We start from the raw sequence: 19,132 nt of genomic DNA, 5'->3' as shown, positions 1-19,132 counted from the left end.
TACTGGATTGATTTGAACTCGAAGTTATTATAATAATGTATGTATTTATGTGTATCACTACATGGGAGGAGTGGAAATTAGAGAAAGTTTGAGTAAAATTAGTCCGGCCCTGTACTAGATAAATTTTCCCGAAAACAAAAACTGTATATCTCAATTCCAAAAATTATTAAAATTACGAAACTAAAAAAATGCACGTATGATAAAATAAATTTTCATTTTATTATTGTAATTTGCACTTGACTGTAATTCCACGCAATTTTTTTTGATACGCCAATTTTTTCGAAATTTTGTCTAGATTCAACTTGTCGAAAACCAAAACTTTCTATCTCAATCCCAAAAAAAGTTATATCAAAAAATCTAAAAAAAATGCTTTGTTATAAAGCATCGAAGATCTCACACAAGATCTTTATAGATCTCGTATAATAAATCTGATATAATCTTGGCTGATCTTTTTTTAATTAATTCTAAAAATATCGTCAAGGATCTAAATTGATTTTAAACATCTGTTTACAACAAAATAGATCATCAAAGATCTATAGTAGATCTCGAAGTAGATTATAAATAGATCATCGAGGGTCACAATAGATCTCGATTAAGATAAATTGATCTTCTTCGCGATCTAAACAGATCAAAATAGATCATCAAATATCTATACAGATGAAAGTAGATTATAAATAGATCATCAGAGATCTATAAAGATCAAAGTAGATTATGAATAAATCATGTAAGATCTAAGCAGATCAAAATAGATCTTGATAAAACTGATCTTCTTCGTTATTTAAAGTTAGATATATTTTAGCTTGATTATTTTAATAGATCATCAAAATCTAAGCAGATCATAATAGATCATCAAAAATCTATACAGATCAAAGTAGATTATGAATAGATCATTAGGTATCTGAGAAGATCAAAATAGATCTTGATAGAACTGATTTTCTTTGTTATAGATCATCTAGGGTCAAAATAGATCTCGATTAAGACAAATTGATCTTCTTCGTGATCTAAACAGATCAAAATAGATCATCAAAGATCTATACAAAGTACTTTATGAATAGATCATCAAAGATCTAAGCAGATCAAAGTAGATCTTGATAAAACTGATCTTCTTCGTTATTTAAAGTTAGATGAATTTTAGCTTGATTATTTTAATAGATCATCAAGGATTTAAGCAGGTCATAATAGATCTCGATAAATATATTTTTTGAGACTATAAATAGATCGTCAACGATCTCAAAATAGATGTTAAATAGATCAAAATAGATCACCGAAGATCTAAACAGACCAAAGTGATCAAAATAGATCTTTAAAGATTTAAATAATCCATTAAAGATCTAGACAGATTGAAAGGATCTAAGAAGATCATAATAGATCTCGATAAATCTATTTTTTGAGATTATAAATAGATCGTCAACGATCTCAACACAGATGTAAAATAGATCAACAAAGATTTCAAATTTTTGATCAAAGTGATCAAAATAGATCTTCAAAAATTAAAATAATCCATTAAAAGATTTATAAAGATTAAAATGATCTAAGCAGATCATAATAGATCTCGATAAATCTGTTTTTTTTTTTTTGAGATTATAAATAGATCGTCAACGATCTCAACACAGATGTTAAATAGATCAAAATAGATCACCAAAGATCTAAACAGATCAAAGTGATCAAAATAGATCTTTGAGGATTAAAATAATCCATCAAAGACCTAGGCAGATTAAAATAGATCTTGATAAAACAGATCTTCTTCGTTATTTAAAGTTTAGATAGATTTTAACTTGATTATTTTAATAGATCATCAAGGATCTAAGCAGATCATAATAGATCTCGATAAATCTACTTTTTGAGATTATAAATAGATCGTCAACGATCTCAACACAGATATTAAATAGATCAAAATAGATCACCAAAGATCTAAACAGATCAAAATAGATCTTGATAAAACTGATCTTCGTTATTTAAAGTTAGATAAATTCTAGCTTGATTATTTCAATAGATCATTAAGGATCTATAATAGATCTCGATGAATCTATTTTTTGAGATTATAAATAGATTGTCAACAATCTCAACAAAGATCTTAAATAGATTAAAATAGATCACCAAAGATCTAAACAGATCAAAGTGATCAAAATAGATCTTCAAAGATTAAAAGGATCTAAGCAGATCATAATAGATCTCGGTACATCTATTTTTTGAATGAATAGATCGTCAAAGATCTCAACACAGATGTTAAATAGATCAAAATAGATCTTGATAGAACTGATTTTCTTCGTTATTTAAAGTTAGATAGATTCTAGCTTGATTATTTTAATAGATCATTAAGAATCTGTAATAGATCTCTATTTTTTGAGATTATAAATAGATCGTCAACGATCTCAACACAGATCTTAAATAGACTAAAATAGATCACCAAAGATCTATATAGATCAAAGTAGATTATGAATAGATCATCAAGGATCTAAGCAGATCATAATTGATTTCAATAAATCTATTTTTTGAAAACAGATGTTAAATAGATCAACATAGATCATCAAAGATTTAAATAGATCAAGATGATCAAAATAGATCTTCAAAGATTAAAATAATCCATTAAATATATAGACAGATCAAAATATATTATAAACAGATCAAAATAGATCATAGATGATCTACTTTAGATCTAAATTGATCTACTTCATGATAAAAAAAATTGACTCACACTTTTGGGTGAAAATTTAGGGTTTTCCATCATTTCCAGAACCTCCTCCCACGTCCATAAAATATCCTAACGATTAAAAACGATTTTACACGAAACGAGAGAAAAACCTATATTTACTCATCCACCATCAACTCTGCGACTAAAACTAAAACTAAAAACGGGATGAAAATATTCCTAAAAAAATAACACGTTATCAAATATAGCTGCAGCATTATTTCTTTTCATTTCTGTATTATATATTATATTTAATATATATTTATAGTAATTATCTAAATACATAAAAATCAATCATCAATAGTAAACGATACACCAGCTACTCGTCTAATAAAAACTTACTATATATATATTATAATTTTATATCGATATAAAAAAATCAAGCGTGCCTTAATAGAGAAACAAATTTTCAGTTTTTTTAAAATAGAAAAAATAGTTTTAAATAAAACAATTGGAGGGCATCAAGATTCTCATCACTAAAATTTTCATCGCTCGAGAAAACACTAAAAGCGCTACTGGATTAAATCAAATTTGTCCAGGGGCGGCGGGGAATCGATTCACACGATTTATAGAATATATATGAACACAAAAAAATCGATAACTCCTAAACCGTTTGATGAATTTAAATGGTGTATTCGGCAAAAGTGTTTAGAAATAAATACTGTACAAATTTTTCTAACAACTTGAAGCCCTAGAGCAACCCGGTGCACTCTAAAATGACCCTCAAGGTGACTCAATACATGTTTATAAATAAAAATACAATATAAATGATTTGATGACATATGATTGATTTGATTTGCACTCTAATTTTAAAGTATACCGAGTTGTTAAAGGATATTATGATGTTAGAGAATGTTGTAGATATTTTAATTTTGAACAAATTATTCATACGCACCATCAATATTAATCGAATGGTTTAAAAGTTATGGCAAATATACTAAACCAAAGCACTTTAATGCGATCTTGAATTACTTAATTATTGATCCTCAATCCTGATTTTAAAGTATACCGAGTTGTTGTAGGGTTTTATGATGTTAGACAATATTGTAGATTATTTAATTTTGTATAAATTTGCCAAATACATCATTCATATTAATCAAATGGTTTAAAAGTTGTTAGATAAATGCATGAGTAAAAAATGTCTTGAATTAACTTGAATTAATAATTATCGATTTTTAATCCTGATTTTAAAGTATACCGAGGTGTTGTAGGGACTTTTGTTGTTAGACAATATTGTAGATTATTTAATTTTGTATAAATTTGCCAAATACATCATTCATATTAATCAAATGGTTTAAAAGTTGTTAGATAAATGCATGAGCAAAAAATGTCCTGAATTAACTTGAATTATTATTTATCGATTTTTAATCCTGATTTAAAAGTATACCGAGTTGCTGTAGGGCATTACAATATTAGACAAAATTATGAACAATTTAATTTTGTACGAATTTGCCGAATATATCATTTATATTGAACGAATTGTTTGAAAGTTACATAATATTTAGTTTCAACAATTTTGAAATTTTCCACAAAAAATAAAAGAATTTAATATTTTTCCATTATCATCGTGTACATCAAACCCCTTCCAGCTCCCTCATTATAAAAATCACCACAAATTTTCGTTCCACAAGCAATTTTTTTTTAAATATTTATTCGTTTTTAAATTAAATTAAAATAAAAAAAACAATAATGTTTTCGTAGTAGCACTTTTTGTTTTGAGTAATTTCGCTCTAAAATGTGTCTTTGTGAATAAAATCTACAAAAATCGTGTCAATCATTCACTTTCTTTTTTTTAAGTATCTATACCACCATTTATTAATACAGATTTGCTGTAATTGTCGAAAATAATAATATAGGATATGCCATCTAACATTTTTCTTTTTTTTTTTAACGGTCAGCCGAGGCTTTTTCTTCTTCATTTTTGAATTAAATTATTAACTGAATTAATTTCATTATTAACTGAAAGGATTGTTAATAGAAAAAGAAATTTTAGAAAATATTCAGTAGTTTGTAAAAAAAAATAAAGTTATTTGGCGGACCCTATAATAGTAATAGTAACAGAAATCGCTTTGCATTTTCAAAAAAAATTGAAAATCGAGTATAATTAATTGTACCTCAGATTTTTAGTTTCAGGTGCGATTTTAAAATATACCGAGTTGACGTAGGGTTTTATGATGTTAGACAATATTATGAAGAATTTAATTTTGAACAAATTTGCCAAATATTTCAATTGTATCAAGCAAATACTTCAAAAGTTATAAAACAAACAAATGCACAAACAAGTCAAAATTTCTAGTTTAGAAAGCTATTTTAAAATATACCGAGTCGTGGTAGGGCTTTATGATGTTAGACAATATTATAAACCATTAAATTTTGTATAAATTTGCAGAATATTGCATTTAAATCAGACGTACTGTTTAAAAGTTATATGAGATATAATATTTATTATATTAATTGTATTTAAATGCACCAAACACCACTACCTCTACGCACGATTAGTGTGAGAGCTAGTAAGACAAAACGCAACATCAAAATATTTTTAATATAAAAAAGGTATCAAATTTTGTTGTAAACAAATATATCGGCTTTGTTTAATTTATATCAAGTTCGTATATTTTATTTGAGCATTATATATAAAATTAAAAATATATGAAAATAAAATAAATCATACAATTAATTTATAAAAAACAAAAGTAAAATTACTACGTTCTGATCAAATCATGGTGATTGTTGTCTTCAACAAAAAAAGGTACAAAAATAATTTAAAAAACTAACGACGCAAAACAAGTTACAAATGTATTATTAGGTTGTCAAATATCTCCCTTCCGCTTTTTTGCTCTTAGGGAGAGGCGGAAGGGAGATATTTGACAACCTAATATTATATTTGTTCCGTCTATTTCAACAATTACAGCATCCCGTGCCTTTTCTTTACCAGGAGCAAAATCCATAAAAACGTCTCCAATACTAAAATCACATTCAATCTATAAAAAAGCATAACTCCCCCACATAATTTTCCACCTGGCATCATGCGACATCTCTATCAATTTTACCCCCGGCTTATCACAAATAATCCCACACTAGTAATCATTTAATAATCAAGATGTCAATTAAATAGTGTGCGACTATCATCTCTCTTGGAATTTAAATGTTAAATTAAAATTGAGAATTTTTAATAGTTTTAAATAAAAGATTACTCTTTCACTTCGAAATACTTATACGTTGGATTTTCGTATCCGTTCACTTGCATGTTGGCAACATGTCTTTCCTCCGGTGTCACCGGAACCGGAACTGTTCCGCACCCCTGATCAACCTAAAAAAATAGATACATTAGACCATCGTGCCTTAAGGCAAATTGCTGGAACTTCCCGTACCATAACGAAATATTCGAGAAACTTCAAACGTTTTCAAATATATTATTACAAACAGTTTACAAGTTACAGAAGGCATAATAAATAAATTCTCCTTTTATACTGTGAAATCAATTGTCTACGTGGTCTGTTCAAAAAGTACCCGGAATTACTAATAATTAAATTTCGCGGGTCTGGAGTGTCTGATTGTCAAAATTTTTTTTTATTGTGTTGGTATACATGCCCCTAAAGTATGATGAAATTTTCAGCTATATTCACTGTTTACTTTGTCTGTGGTAGTCGCTAAGGTTCGACGTGTTTTTCTGAGCTCGGCGATTTTTACAATGGAAGAATTGAAAAGTCAAAGAATTTGTATTAAATTTTGCGTAAAAAATGAAATAAAGTGTTGCAAAGTGCAAAAATTCACCAGATATGGCTCCGTGTGACTTTTTCCTATTCCCAAAGTTGAAGAGACCCATGAAAGGACGGCGGTTTTCCTCGATTGAAGAAAATCGCTGAGAGTGCTCAAGGACATATCAAAAAGTGAATATCAAGGGTGTTTCGAAAATTGGAAAAAACGCTGGCATAAGTGTATTATATCTGGGGGGGACTACTTTGAAGGGGACCACATTAATGTAGACGAATAAATAAATATTTTTTTGAAAAAACGAAAATTCCGGGTACTTTTTGAACAGACCACGTATATTCAAGTACGATTTTAAAATTTAAAAAAAATAGTTGTAAAGTATACCGAGTTGCTCAAGAATTTTGTTATATAAGACAGTATTATAAATTGTTAAATTTTGTACAAATTTTCTGAATATTGCATTTATATCAGACGAATGGTTTTAAAGTTACATGAGATATAATACAAAATTGTACTATCTGTCTAAAGTGTTAACTTTGCATCGTGATAATTGTCTCTATCTAATTTTTTTTACTATTAATAGTACAAATGGCTAACGAAATAATGAATCACTGACTGAGTAAAAATTAATTAAATTATCATTAACTATAAAAGTTATACTTAATAATTTAAATGAGATACAATAAATAAATGCAGCTATTCAACTTGTGTCCACCCAAACTATTAGCACTACAAAAAAAACATTTCTGTGTAATAATAATTAAACAATTGGGTAATAAATAAATGAATTAAATACCAAATAAACTAGTGGTGTATGGCATTAAGGCAACAAATACTGTAACTTTCATTATTTTTGTTATCTTGTTATATCTATATAGCAAATCAAATGTAAATCATAAATCAATCAATTTATCTCCAGAACATTAACTACCGTCATTTCATTTCGAATTCAATTTCAAAAAAAAATAGTTGCCTCTAGAAATTGAAAAAGTGCTCCCGTACAGTCACAGTCTAAACGCATTTGCAAATAACTCTGTGCGAAATTTTCACTTATACTGTGCCTAGATTGGCGGCATTTTCACATTTTTCAATAGTTTTCTCACAAAATTGAAAAAGTGCTCCCGTACAGTCACAGTCTAAACGCATTTGCAAATAATTCTGTGCGACATTTTCACTTATACTGTGCTTAGCTTAGCGGCATTTTCACATTTTTCAATAGTTTTTCACAACATTGGAAAAGTGCTGCAGTACATAAACAGTCTAAACGCACTTGGGTGAACATTTGCACCAGAGTGACGCTTAGACTGTGCTTGGCCTGGGTAATGTTTTTAATTTTTACTCCAAAATTACAAAAATATTTCATGGAAAATAAAAAAATATGTAATAATTTTTAACTTCCCGTAGGTCAAGTTATAGTAATCGCAACAAAATCGAAAATGAAATTTTTTATATATCTTTACGTTTCAGAGGTTTCTGAATATTTTGGCATACTTTAGCAAAAATTGATGTATGTGTGTGTGTGTGAGTGTGCGGATACAAATTTTCGTCGACGATTTCGGGAACACGGATAAAGCGATTTGAATAATTCAAAAAACATTCGATTCGTATTGATAAGGAGACGTGCTGATTAGTTTTTGGCGAAGGCAGGTCTAGCCGTTCCAAAGATACGGGGCAAAAAGTGCCAAAAACGGTAACGCAGTTTTTAAAAGAACGGAGCGTCCGATTTGAATAATTCAAAAAACATTTTACTTGTATTAACAAGATGAACAACTGATCAAATTTTCACAAAGGCAGGTCTAGAGGTTTCGAAGATCTAGTGAAAAAAGTAGAAAAAAATGTCATTTGGCGGTCAAAAATTATCATTAGACATATGCACATCAAATTATCAGATATTTTATACAGATTTTAACAACAAGTATAAATTTTGTTTGCATTCCTATGGGTTCCGTACCAATGTTTACGCATTAGACGGCGACGCGGCGCTTACGCGCTTCGATATTTCGTCTCTATGCAGTTAAAGCAGTACGATTGCTTTGAAAAAAAGTTCAGAATTTCCAAAATATTTCACAATAAATTTTTTTCAAAGCCTTTTTTTTTTAAAAAAAAGTAAATTTTTGTCAAAAATTTATAGTTTCTCAAAAATCTAATTTTTTCAGAGTAATTTTTTTTTCAAAAATGTTAATTATTTTAAAAAAAATAATTTTTGGTACGGGAAGTTCCAGCAATTTGCCTTAAAGCACGATGCCATGCGCCCCACAAGTTTATCCTTAAAAGCAATTGTTTTGTCAATACAAGAAAAAAGTTTTTTAGATCATTCAAATCGGACGCTTAGTTCACTCAAAAACTGCATTTTTTGCACATTTAGCTCTGTATCTTCGAAATGGCGGGACCTGCCTTTGCCAAAAACTAATCACCTCTTCTCCCAATCATTACAAATTGAATGTTTTTTAGATCATTCAAATCCGATACTCCGTTCTGTCAAAAACCCGATTTGTATTTTCTGCACTCTTTGCTCCGTATCTCCGTAACGGCTGGACCTGCCTTTGCCAAAAACTGATCAGCACATCTCCCTATCAATAGGAATGGTAAATGAATCATTCAAATCGGGTAATCTGTGCGCCCGAAAACGTGGATACACAAAACACACTCACACACACGCACACACACACATCCATTTAGTTTCTGAGGTATGCCTTAAAAATGTTCAGAAACCTTCAAAACGTCGAGAAATATACTATAACTACCCTACGGGAAATTAGATTAGAAAATTTTACTCCTTTCCTTTATCACCTCAACAAATCCTTGTGCTCCTGGCGACCTTGCAGCTCTCCTTTTGGCGACTGCAACTCCGACGACGACTGCTGCAGCAAGGGCTACTCCTGCAAAAGCCAGCGTAAAGTACACACTGCGCCCTTCGCCGAGACGCCCTGAAGGGGTGAACAAGTCGTGGGTGCGGAGAGAGTAACCCTGGAGGAAAAATAGAAGGTCAACGAGGTTTCTGGTGAAATTATAAGGGTTTATACAAAAACCGACATTTCAGAAAACCGGTTTTCGAATTTTAATTTCACCAAAAACCCGGTTTCAACCGGTTTTCGAATTTTATATAGAAAATTAATTTTTGCTCGAATATTCTGTAATTTATCCGCAAATTTAGTGTAATTTAGAGCAGTATTTGACTGAATTTATTTATTGTTCAACTTTATAGATAGTAAACAAAATTATTTTAATTTTAATTAGAACTAAAAAATAATAGTTTATCTAGATTAAATAACTTTGAAAATAATTATTCGTTATTCATGCATCATTTTCACATATAAGAATGAAAATATTTTTATGATAGTGAAAGGAAAGTTTGCGAATAAATTAAAATAATACATTTTTAAATAAAAAACATTCCTTAAATTAATATTAGATACATGTTGATACATACTTGTTAATATCAATTTTAGTTTTAAAAACAATTAAGCTAAACTCGCGTATTGTCTGTTCCGAGCAATTTTAATCAATTAATTTTAAACATTCTAATTGTTTTTTTATTTAAAAAAATATGATTTAAAAAAACTGAGAAATAGAATATACTCTTATACTTGCGACTAGGAAATGCAATACCGATATACCGGTAAACCGCCCGATCTTTCGGCGGTATTTTTACCGCTATTTATTCCAAAAATACCGGTATTTTCGGTATTTTTACATAAGCGCTATTTGATACATAATACCCTAAAGTTTAAATTTCTCGGAACAAATGTATCTTTAAATTCCATAATCGCATAAACAGCTATATCTTCAAGTGATTCTATAGGATAAACAAATATCAAATATTATCTCAACTCGTCATTGAACTGAATATTTATTGCTTTCCAAAGGGCTTCATATCGTGTTACAATAAATAGAATCGGACTGATAGATAATGATGTTTGTTTGTGTAAAAATGTAACGTTTTTTTAAGTGATATTTGCACTAAAATATTTTATATCATACAGATTACCCCTGCGTAATCTTTATTTTTTCTAATCTTTATACATAATAGTTATGATAATTACTAAATATTTTTGCTTCTAATTACAATTATAAAATATTATTTTCGGAAACGTTTCAAAGATTGAAAATATTATAAAAGCATCCTATTGTTAAATAACAATACTCAACAATCATAGTAACTTATTATTTATCTCGACAAAATATCCGATCTTAAATTAGTGTAGAAAAATTATTTTTTCAAAAAATTGGAGATTATGCTAATTTAGCACATCGGATACAGACAATACAGTTTATTATAATAATGCAATATGATCTTTTATGAGTTTTTGGTCTTTCTTACTCATAAGTTTGTCTTTGGTGAAAAGTACTCAATATACTCGATAGTGATAATGAATTAATTAAATTGGATATCATTTTGTTGAATTATTATTTAAAAAAATATTATTATTGTTTTAATTTAATGTTTGGTTCAATAAAGTTGTAGTTGTATATACATTTTTTTTTAATTTGTACTAGCAACTTTCAATTTTGTTTACGTTTGTTTAAGATAATAAAAATACCGGTAATTTACCGGTATTCCGCTTTTAAAATGAAAAATTACCGAAATATCGGTATTGAAATTTTCCATCGGTATTGCATTCCCTACTTGCGACCAAATTATGTTTAATTATTTTTAAAGCCTGATATAATAATTTTAAGTATTTTGTTCTTTAATTTGTGGCTTCTAGGGTTTAAAACTCTTTTTTTTAAAATTGAGTAGAGGAAGTTACTTCTTCAAGAAGACGTCACACTGATTTAAATTAATATATACACTGGTATAAAAATCTAAATTAATATGAACAAAACCTTTCTGGGAACCATTGCGGACTGATAAGATATCAAATGCTATTGAACCGATATGATTTCAAGAATCGAAACGCTTTCATCTATCTTTTATATTTGTCTATACTTGTCATTTTCCACATATACAGTGAAAACCGACTTTTTTCACTAAAAACCGGTTTTCGAATTCCATAATTTTCGCAAAAAAACCGGTTTTTGAAAACCGACAAACCCTAGCAATTATGTTACCGGTTCTCCATGTCCCAAATCGTGCGTCATTGCATGTGAAGCCCTTGCTTCTGTTTGCCTTTGCAAGGCAACTTGCTCGACAGCCCTTTGTACTGCTGCGTCGTCAACGACGCCACTGTTGTGCTGAGCTGCTACCAACGGCCTAAGAAAACAAAACATTGGTAAATTAAGGAACATCCAATGCCAACCCAAATATTGAAATCTTAAGTTTTTCATAAATTGAAATATATTAGTCACAAGCTTATACGGCGAATGAAAATAATCAATAATAATAATTATTGTTTTATTCGGCGCGTCGGATTTTTTATTATGACTAATGAATATACCTATATACAAGATATAAATAAATTTTGGTTTTTAATAAATATTTCCATACTTATATACAGGATTTGACGAGACGCGCGAAAACGACAAGCCTTATGCTTGCTCGTCGCTCTTGCAAAGCGACTTTATATGGGTGTTCTTGTACCGGCAGCGCGTGTACTAGCTTAAGTTTTTCCAACTTTTCACCCAAAGTTCCACTTAGATTTAAATGAATTTTTGAATAATAGAAGAAAAATGTACAGGCTTTCGAATGATGCTTATATAGAAATAGTCCAAAGAGCCGCACTGGTAGAAAATGGAAAATTAAAAATCATTTTCACCTTTTCACGCACTAACAAATAATTTTTTCACATTGTTATGAACAGCATAGACAAGATCAGTACAAATAGAATGACGTTAACAGTTTTTCGATGTCTCTCATATTTCCGACAAAAAGTGAGTTTGAAAAAAGGGGCCACTTTCACATGTTTTTACTGATATCTCGGCCAAATGATGAGCTACGGATTTGAAACTTGGTATTTCGAATTTTCTCGAAAATGCCTATAAAATGGCATCAAAATTATTCAAATACCAGGGTGGGGCCAATTCTGTATGGAAACACGCCCATACTCTTCGTAAATTAATAGATTTATCCATAAACTTTATTTGGCAAATTTGTAGCCTGATAAACACTTAATAAAACGTAGTACAAGATGTTTCTGTACGACTAATAGCTTTGGAGATATTATGGTCCAAAAAGTACAAACGCATTTCTTAATCGAAATAAATATAAACAAGCAATATGGAAACTAAGGTGATTATCTCGATTTTTTTTAATAATTTGTGAATTAATAGATTTATCCATAAACTTTATTCTGCAAATTTATAGCTTAATAAATACTTAATAAATACTTAATTAATTGTACAAATTTTTCCAATACAATCAATATTTTGAGAAATATTTTATTCGAAAACTTTAAACGCTTTTCATAGTCAGTATAGAAGCTAAAATTATTATTCATGAATGTTAACATTATTTTGCAAACTAATAGATTTTTTAATAAACTGTATTTGGAACAACAATAGCTTAATAAATACTGAATAAAATGTACTACTAGATTTTTCTATACGGCTAATAGTTTTAAAGATATTCAAATCCAAAACCACTAGTACCAAAATTATTAAAATCAAAACTGAAGTTTTTAGCCAGAATTATAAAATTATTTTGCAAACTAATAGACTTATCCATAAACTTTATTCAGCAAATTTGTAGCCTAATAGACACTTAATAAAACGTAGTACAAGATTTTTTTATACGACCCACAGTTTTGAAGATATTACAATTTAAAAATTAGTACCACAAAAATATTTGTATAAAAAACAAAAACAAAGACAAGATCAGTATAAATAGAATGACGTTAACATTTTTTCGATATCTCTCATATTTCTGACAAAAAGTGAGTTTGAAAAAAGTGGCCACTTTTGCATGTTTGCACTGATATCTCGGCCAAATGATGAGCTACGGATTTGAAATTTGGTATATCGGATTTTCTCAAAAATACCTATAAAATGGCATCAAAATCATTTAAATCTTTGTCCTTTACCTTTGTGTTGAGCTAGAAACGACTTTAACTTCGCTCTCATCAGAATCCCGTTGATCCTCCTCTTCCTCGAGGTCCTTGGGCTCCATTTCCTCCTTGTCGGGCGTCTGCTCTTCCGTGACTGCTGATTTGGCAGTCAATTCGTGCCTGGCTGCTTCAGATCGCATTTTTTCCTGGCGCAATTCGGCCCTGGCACGAGATCTCTGCTCCTTGCGCTGCTTCTCGAAGAGACGTTGTCGCTCTTTTTCTGCCAACTTGCGCTCCACCTTGGTAAGAGGTAAAAGATCGAGGGTAAGTTGAGATTTACTATTAGTAATACTAATTAGTAATACTGCTATTAGTGCGATAATATTAGGTGGTCAAATATCTCCCTTCCGCTTTTTTGCTCTTGGTTTATAATACAAAAAAGCGGAAAGGAGATATTTGACAACCTATTATATGGTTTTATGCTAAAAAATTCACAAAAAAACGTGAAAATATCCCTAATCTAAAATTAAATTCTTTATACGTATCTGTTAATAAAGAAAAAGCTAATTTATTAGCTGATATTTTTGAAAAAACACGCAAGCAAAATGATAATTTAGGGAATGCTAACTTTAGTAATCACGTCCATAGAACAATCAATTCGATATTCCCAACTTCCAGTAATATTAGGTTGTCAAATATCTCCCTTCCGCTTTTTTGCTCTTGGTTTATAATACAAAAAGCGGAAGGGAGATATTTGACAACATATTATAATCTCAAATATTAAATTCACTACTCCTAAAGAAATAAAAACTATTATAAACAGTAGAAAATCGAGAAGCACCCCAGGTCCAGATGGACTATCGAATATTATATTAAAAAATCTCAGCAGAAAACCTATTATTCTAATTACTAAAATCATTAACAGGATTTTAAAACATGGTTATTTTCCACCCATTTGGAAAATTTCTAAAACTATACCTATTAAAAAATCGAATAAAGACAGCGATCTCCCCACTAGTTACAGGCCTATCGGTTTATTAAGCCATTTGAGTAAAATACTTGAAAAAGTTATATGTAATAGAATCGTTGAATTTTTAACAAATAATAATGTGATACCAAATAATCAGTTCGGATTCAGAAAAAATTAGTCCACCTTCCATCCTTTATCCATTCTAACAGAACAAACCATCCTTAATTTTAACAGAAGAAGAAATAGTGCCTTAGTTCTTCTAGATATAGAAAAGGCATTTGATACAGTTTAGTTTGATGGACTAATTTATAAAATTAATGCTCTAAATTTTCCCAAATATTTGGTTTGTCTAATTAGGAATTATTTAATTAATAGAAAATTTTATGTTAGTATATACAATTGTAAATCTACATATAGAGCCATTACAGCAGGTGTGCCTCAAGGTAGTATTTTAGGACCGATTTTATTTTCCACGCAATTATTAATGTATGCGGATGATACTGTAATTTTCATTCCGGGCAAATCAGATAAAGCAATCATTAAGAAATTACAAAGTCATTTGAACCAAATTATAAAATACACAAATGAATGGAAAATAAAAATAAATATTGACACAACAGAATCTATATTCTTTACCAAAAGAAGAATTAATCCTACACCCAATATAACCTTGCATCTTAATAATAATATCATACCGTGGAGTAGTTCTGTTAAATATTTGGGTGTCATCTTAGACAGGAAACTTAATTTCAATGAACACATTAGTAATAAAATAATTAAATTAAAAAAATTAATATACATATTATACGCATTGCTAAATTATAACAGTTCTATTAATATTGAAAATAAAAAAAGAATTTATATGGCAATAATTAGATCCGCAATGATGTATGCTTCCCCTATTTGGTGTATGACAAACAAACATAATATTAAGAAACTACAGTCAGTACAAAATGTTTTGATTGAGATTTGTTATAGGTCAAGCAAGGAATCCAATAAATATGCATTATATTAGCACAAAATTCTTACATGATTCCACTAATGTACCATTAGTGAGAGATTTTATAACAATTATCTCTGAAAGATTTTATACTAATTGTGTTATACATGTCTATATAAATTGTATAGAAATATGTATGTATAATCTAATATAAATGAAATAAATAAATCTTTAAAAACTAAAAACTATTAGTGCGAAGAGGAAAAAAGGGTTTAACCTCTGATTTTTTTTTACTGTGCTCCGGATTTGCATGAAATTTTGGAATTAGGTTCATCTTACTCTCAAGTTCAAAAGTGAAAATAATTCCTCCGCGGGGATGACACCCCTTCTCAATTGTGTATTTACATTTTTTTCAAAATAACGGACATCGATAGAAGAACTAATTGTATGCTGATGTGTTTTAATTTACCTCTGTTCTGTATTTGTCCAAAATAGCGATTTCAGCGTCTTCCGTCATGGCCAACATTGAACCTGGAGTTTCGTCTTTGGAACGAAGCGCCTGCAAATACAAACCCAAATTGAACTAGTGGTGTATGGCAAAGACACAGTATAAATACTGTAATTTTCATTATTTTTGCTATCTTGTTATATCTGAGCAAATCAAATGTAAATAATAAATCTCTAGAATTTATCTCCAGAACATTAACAATCGTCATTTCATTTCGAATTCAGTTTCAAACTAGTATTGCCTTAAGGCAAGTTACATGAACTTCCCGATATGTGTAAATAATCTACTTAATCAATAAAAAATAAATTAATTTATGAGTGTTTAAAAGTATTCCGAGTGGATTTATTACACATAATTGAAAACGAACAAACACGTTAACTCGGAGTATTTTTTGAAAGCAAATTTTCAAAAATCAACAATTTATATAATTGAATCAGTTTCCGCAGGACTTAAACGGTTTAGTATGTTTATTAAGACCAAGTACTATTATCGTTATACCAAGTAAATCCTCTAATTGTAATATTAACAATTGTCAAAAAACTACTCATTTTCTCAAACTTTGATAAATTTTTAAAATTATACTACTTGTCGTAAGGCCGTAATATTTCAGTAAGTTCTATAAGATCTTGATATATATCGCCAAAAAAGTACCATAAAAATCGGCTTAAATTTCTTTTTTCAACAGTTAATTACAAGACAACGGCTCGGTAGATTTTCACCTGAAACTAATCAGTATCATTCCCAACTAATATCTTTCAAACAGTTTTTGATTTTCTGAAATCGATTCGGTAGTTTGAGCTTAAATGTGGACGAAAAGTTTAACAATTTTTTTCAAATTACAAAGAAAGGGTTTGGCAGATCGCGTCACATAAATGACCAACGATAGTCCTCATTGAGATACATCAAATGGCTTTTAAATTTCTGAAATTGGTTCAGGCGTTTCTGAGAAAACGTCGATCAAAGGCCTAATTTTGACAAATGCCAAAAGAACGATAATAATTTTTGCAAACTTTGATGAGTTTTTAAAGCTAAACGAGTTGTAGTAGGGCCGTAATATTTTAGTATGATCTGGAAGACTATGGTATCTACTGTCAAAAAAATAATAATAAAAATCGTCGAATTTTTTTTTTTTCAAAACTTTATTACAAGAAAACAACAAGAAATCAGCACGATTCCCAACCAATATCTTTCGAACGGTTTTTGAATTTTCAAAATCGATTAAGATTTTCGGGCTAAAACGTGGACGAAAATTTCTTCACTTTTCTGCTATTTATAAAGAAACGGCTCGGCAGATCGTCGCACAAAACTGACAAACGATAGTCATTTATCGAATGGCTTTTAAATTTTCAAACCCGGCCCAGTCGTTTTCGAGAAAATGTCGATTTACGGCAAAAAATCTGTTCACTTACACGCACACACACATACTTTTTCCAAATGTTGGTCTCATTCGATTCAGAATGACTTGAAACGTCGAGAAAACATAAAATTAGCGAATCGGATTTTTTGATGAAAACATAAACTCCTTCGGGAAGTTAAAAATTATATAGTTCCAAAATTGTAAGATTTTATATAACAAATAATGAAATTGAATGTATTTTTAATAGTCAGCAATGCCTAGAAATGGTTCATTTGAAAAAACTGGTTTTTATTTTAATAAAGTATTTGATATTTTAACATCATCTTTGAGCTATTTACTGACCTCCTGCCCCTCCCGTTCCCTTGTCAAGAGTTAGCAAAACTTAAAATTGCTGTCCCGGTTTTGACTTAAAAAAATATGGTCACCTTAAGGGGCACAACTAGTGTAACCGCCTAAAAAAAGGGGATTTTTGGAAATTTATATTAAAAAAACTACTTTATCAATCAATTCAAAACTTTAGGAATATATTATACATGTTTTAAGAATACATAGTAAAACTTTTGAAGAAAAAAATTAAATATTTTTTAAGTTATCGTCGATCTACAACGGCGCGACAAAAAAAGGCCCTTCACTGCTGCAGTGATTCCGGCCTTCTACGTGGATGAAATTTAAAAAAAAATCTCATTAAACTAGATAATATTGTCTGTAAAATGACATACGATAAATAAAAAAAATCAAAAATTGAGAAAACGGCGGCCTTTTAAAAACAAAAGTCGAATTTTACCCAAAATTTTGGTCGTTTTTGTACTGCCAAAATTCGATTTTTGATCTGATCAAAAAATCGATAGTTCATTTCACGAAGAACTATATATAGAACATGTAAAAAATATTCGATAGTGATCGGATCATTTGTTTTTGAGTAATCGCTGCAGCAAATTCAGAAAATGCTGTTTCGAGAAAAACGCGTTTAAAGGTAAAATGATCGTTATACTATATACTGTATATATACTCTTTAAATGGCTGTGACTCAAAAACTATTTAAGATATCGATTTAAAATTTCGGTATATTATTTTTAAAGGTATAACCTATCGAAATATGGAAAAATTGAAATTTCGATTTTTTGAAAATTTCACACTAGTTGTGCCCCTTAAGTAAATAGATATAAGTCTACTATCCCTTACCTGTATATAGTCGTCCATAAGTTGTCCAATTTTATCGGCCAATTCGGGGTATCTCCTCAACATCTGCATAGACTGATTGACAGCCCTGTCGATGTCGACTAAACGTTCAAGAGTTCGGGGTCTTTCATTGGCAGCAGCTTCCAAACCGCCACCGGCGGCTGAACCTCCGTTTCGGCCTCCGTTGCCGGTGGTTGCCGACGCCAATAAGTGGCGGTAATGAGCCAGAGCGTGGGCGCGATCTTTGTGGAGGGCTCGGAGAAGTTTTTGGAGACATTTCTGCACCCTATGAGTCTGTAATAGACACATATATATATATATATATATATATATATATATATATATATACAAAAACCGACATTTCAGAAAACCGGTTTTAACCGGTTTTCAAATTTTATATAGAAAATAAATTTTTGATCGAACATTCTGTAATTTATCCGCAAATTTAGTGTAATTTAGAGCACTATTTGACTGCATTTATTTATTGTTCAATTTTATAGATAGTAAACAAAATTATTTTAATTTTAATTAGTAGAACTAAAAAATAATAGTTTATCTTGATTGGGACATTTCCCACAAATGTAAAATTGGGTTTATAATGAAACTCTTGTTGACTTATTTGTTTCACTAATTTATTTGCTTATGATTTAGTTATACATAACTTAATCTATTTTGCTTTAAATTTAACTGGTTTCGCGGGTACTTTCTTATGTCCTTTCTTATTGACGCTTAAACTTGTACTGAAAATTATACCTAATATTTTTGGGTAAATGTTTTTTATTGCCCTGTATGAAGTGAAGAGCTTTGTGCTTGTGCGTTGTTGCATTTTTTGTACATTGGAGCAACAATTCG

The 19,132-nt window shown here is 29.7% G+C and overlaps 1 protein-coding gene across 1 annotated transcript in view; it reads right to left on the bottom strand.

Annotated features, from left to right (window-relative positions):
* Positions 1-5,583: 5,583 nt before the first annotated feature.
* LOC113389812 (amyloid-beta-like protein) overlaps positions 5,584-19,132 on the bottom strand; it is an 86,153-nt gene continuing 72,604 nt past the window's right edge. Inside the window, exons 8-13 of the mRNA XM_026626819.1 lie at positions 18,284-18,574; positions 15,706-15,795; positions 13,363-13,625; positions 11,456-11,597; positions 9,194-9,370; positions 5,584-5,999 (exon numbers count right to left, since the gene is read on the bottom strand). Of these exons, the coding sequence (XP_026482604.1) occupies positions 5,880-5,999; positions 9,194-9,370; positions 11,456-11,597; positions 13,363-13,625; positions 15,706-15,795; positions 18,284-18,574 (1,083 nt within the window). The 3' untranslated portion in view covers positions 5,584-5,879. The remainder of the gene's footprint in view (positions 6,000-9,193; positions 9,371-11,455; positions 11,598-13,362; positions 13,626-15,705; positions 15,796-18,283; positions 18,575-19,132) is intronic.

The sequence above is a fragment of the Ctenocephalides felis genome, unplaced genomic scaffold (assembly GCF_003426905.1).
Source record: "Ctenocephalides felis isolate EL2017-DRISC unplaced genomic scaffold, ASM342690v1 CF-g0.4_SCAFFOLD_03573, whole genome shotgun sequence".
NCBI lineage: Eukaryota > Metazoa > Arthropoda > Insecta > Siphonaptera > Pulicidae > Ctenocephalides > Ctenocephalides felis.
This window is presented reverse-complemented; position numbering and strand designations above follow the sequence as displayed.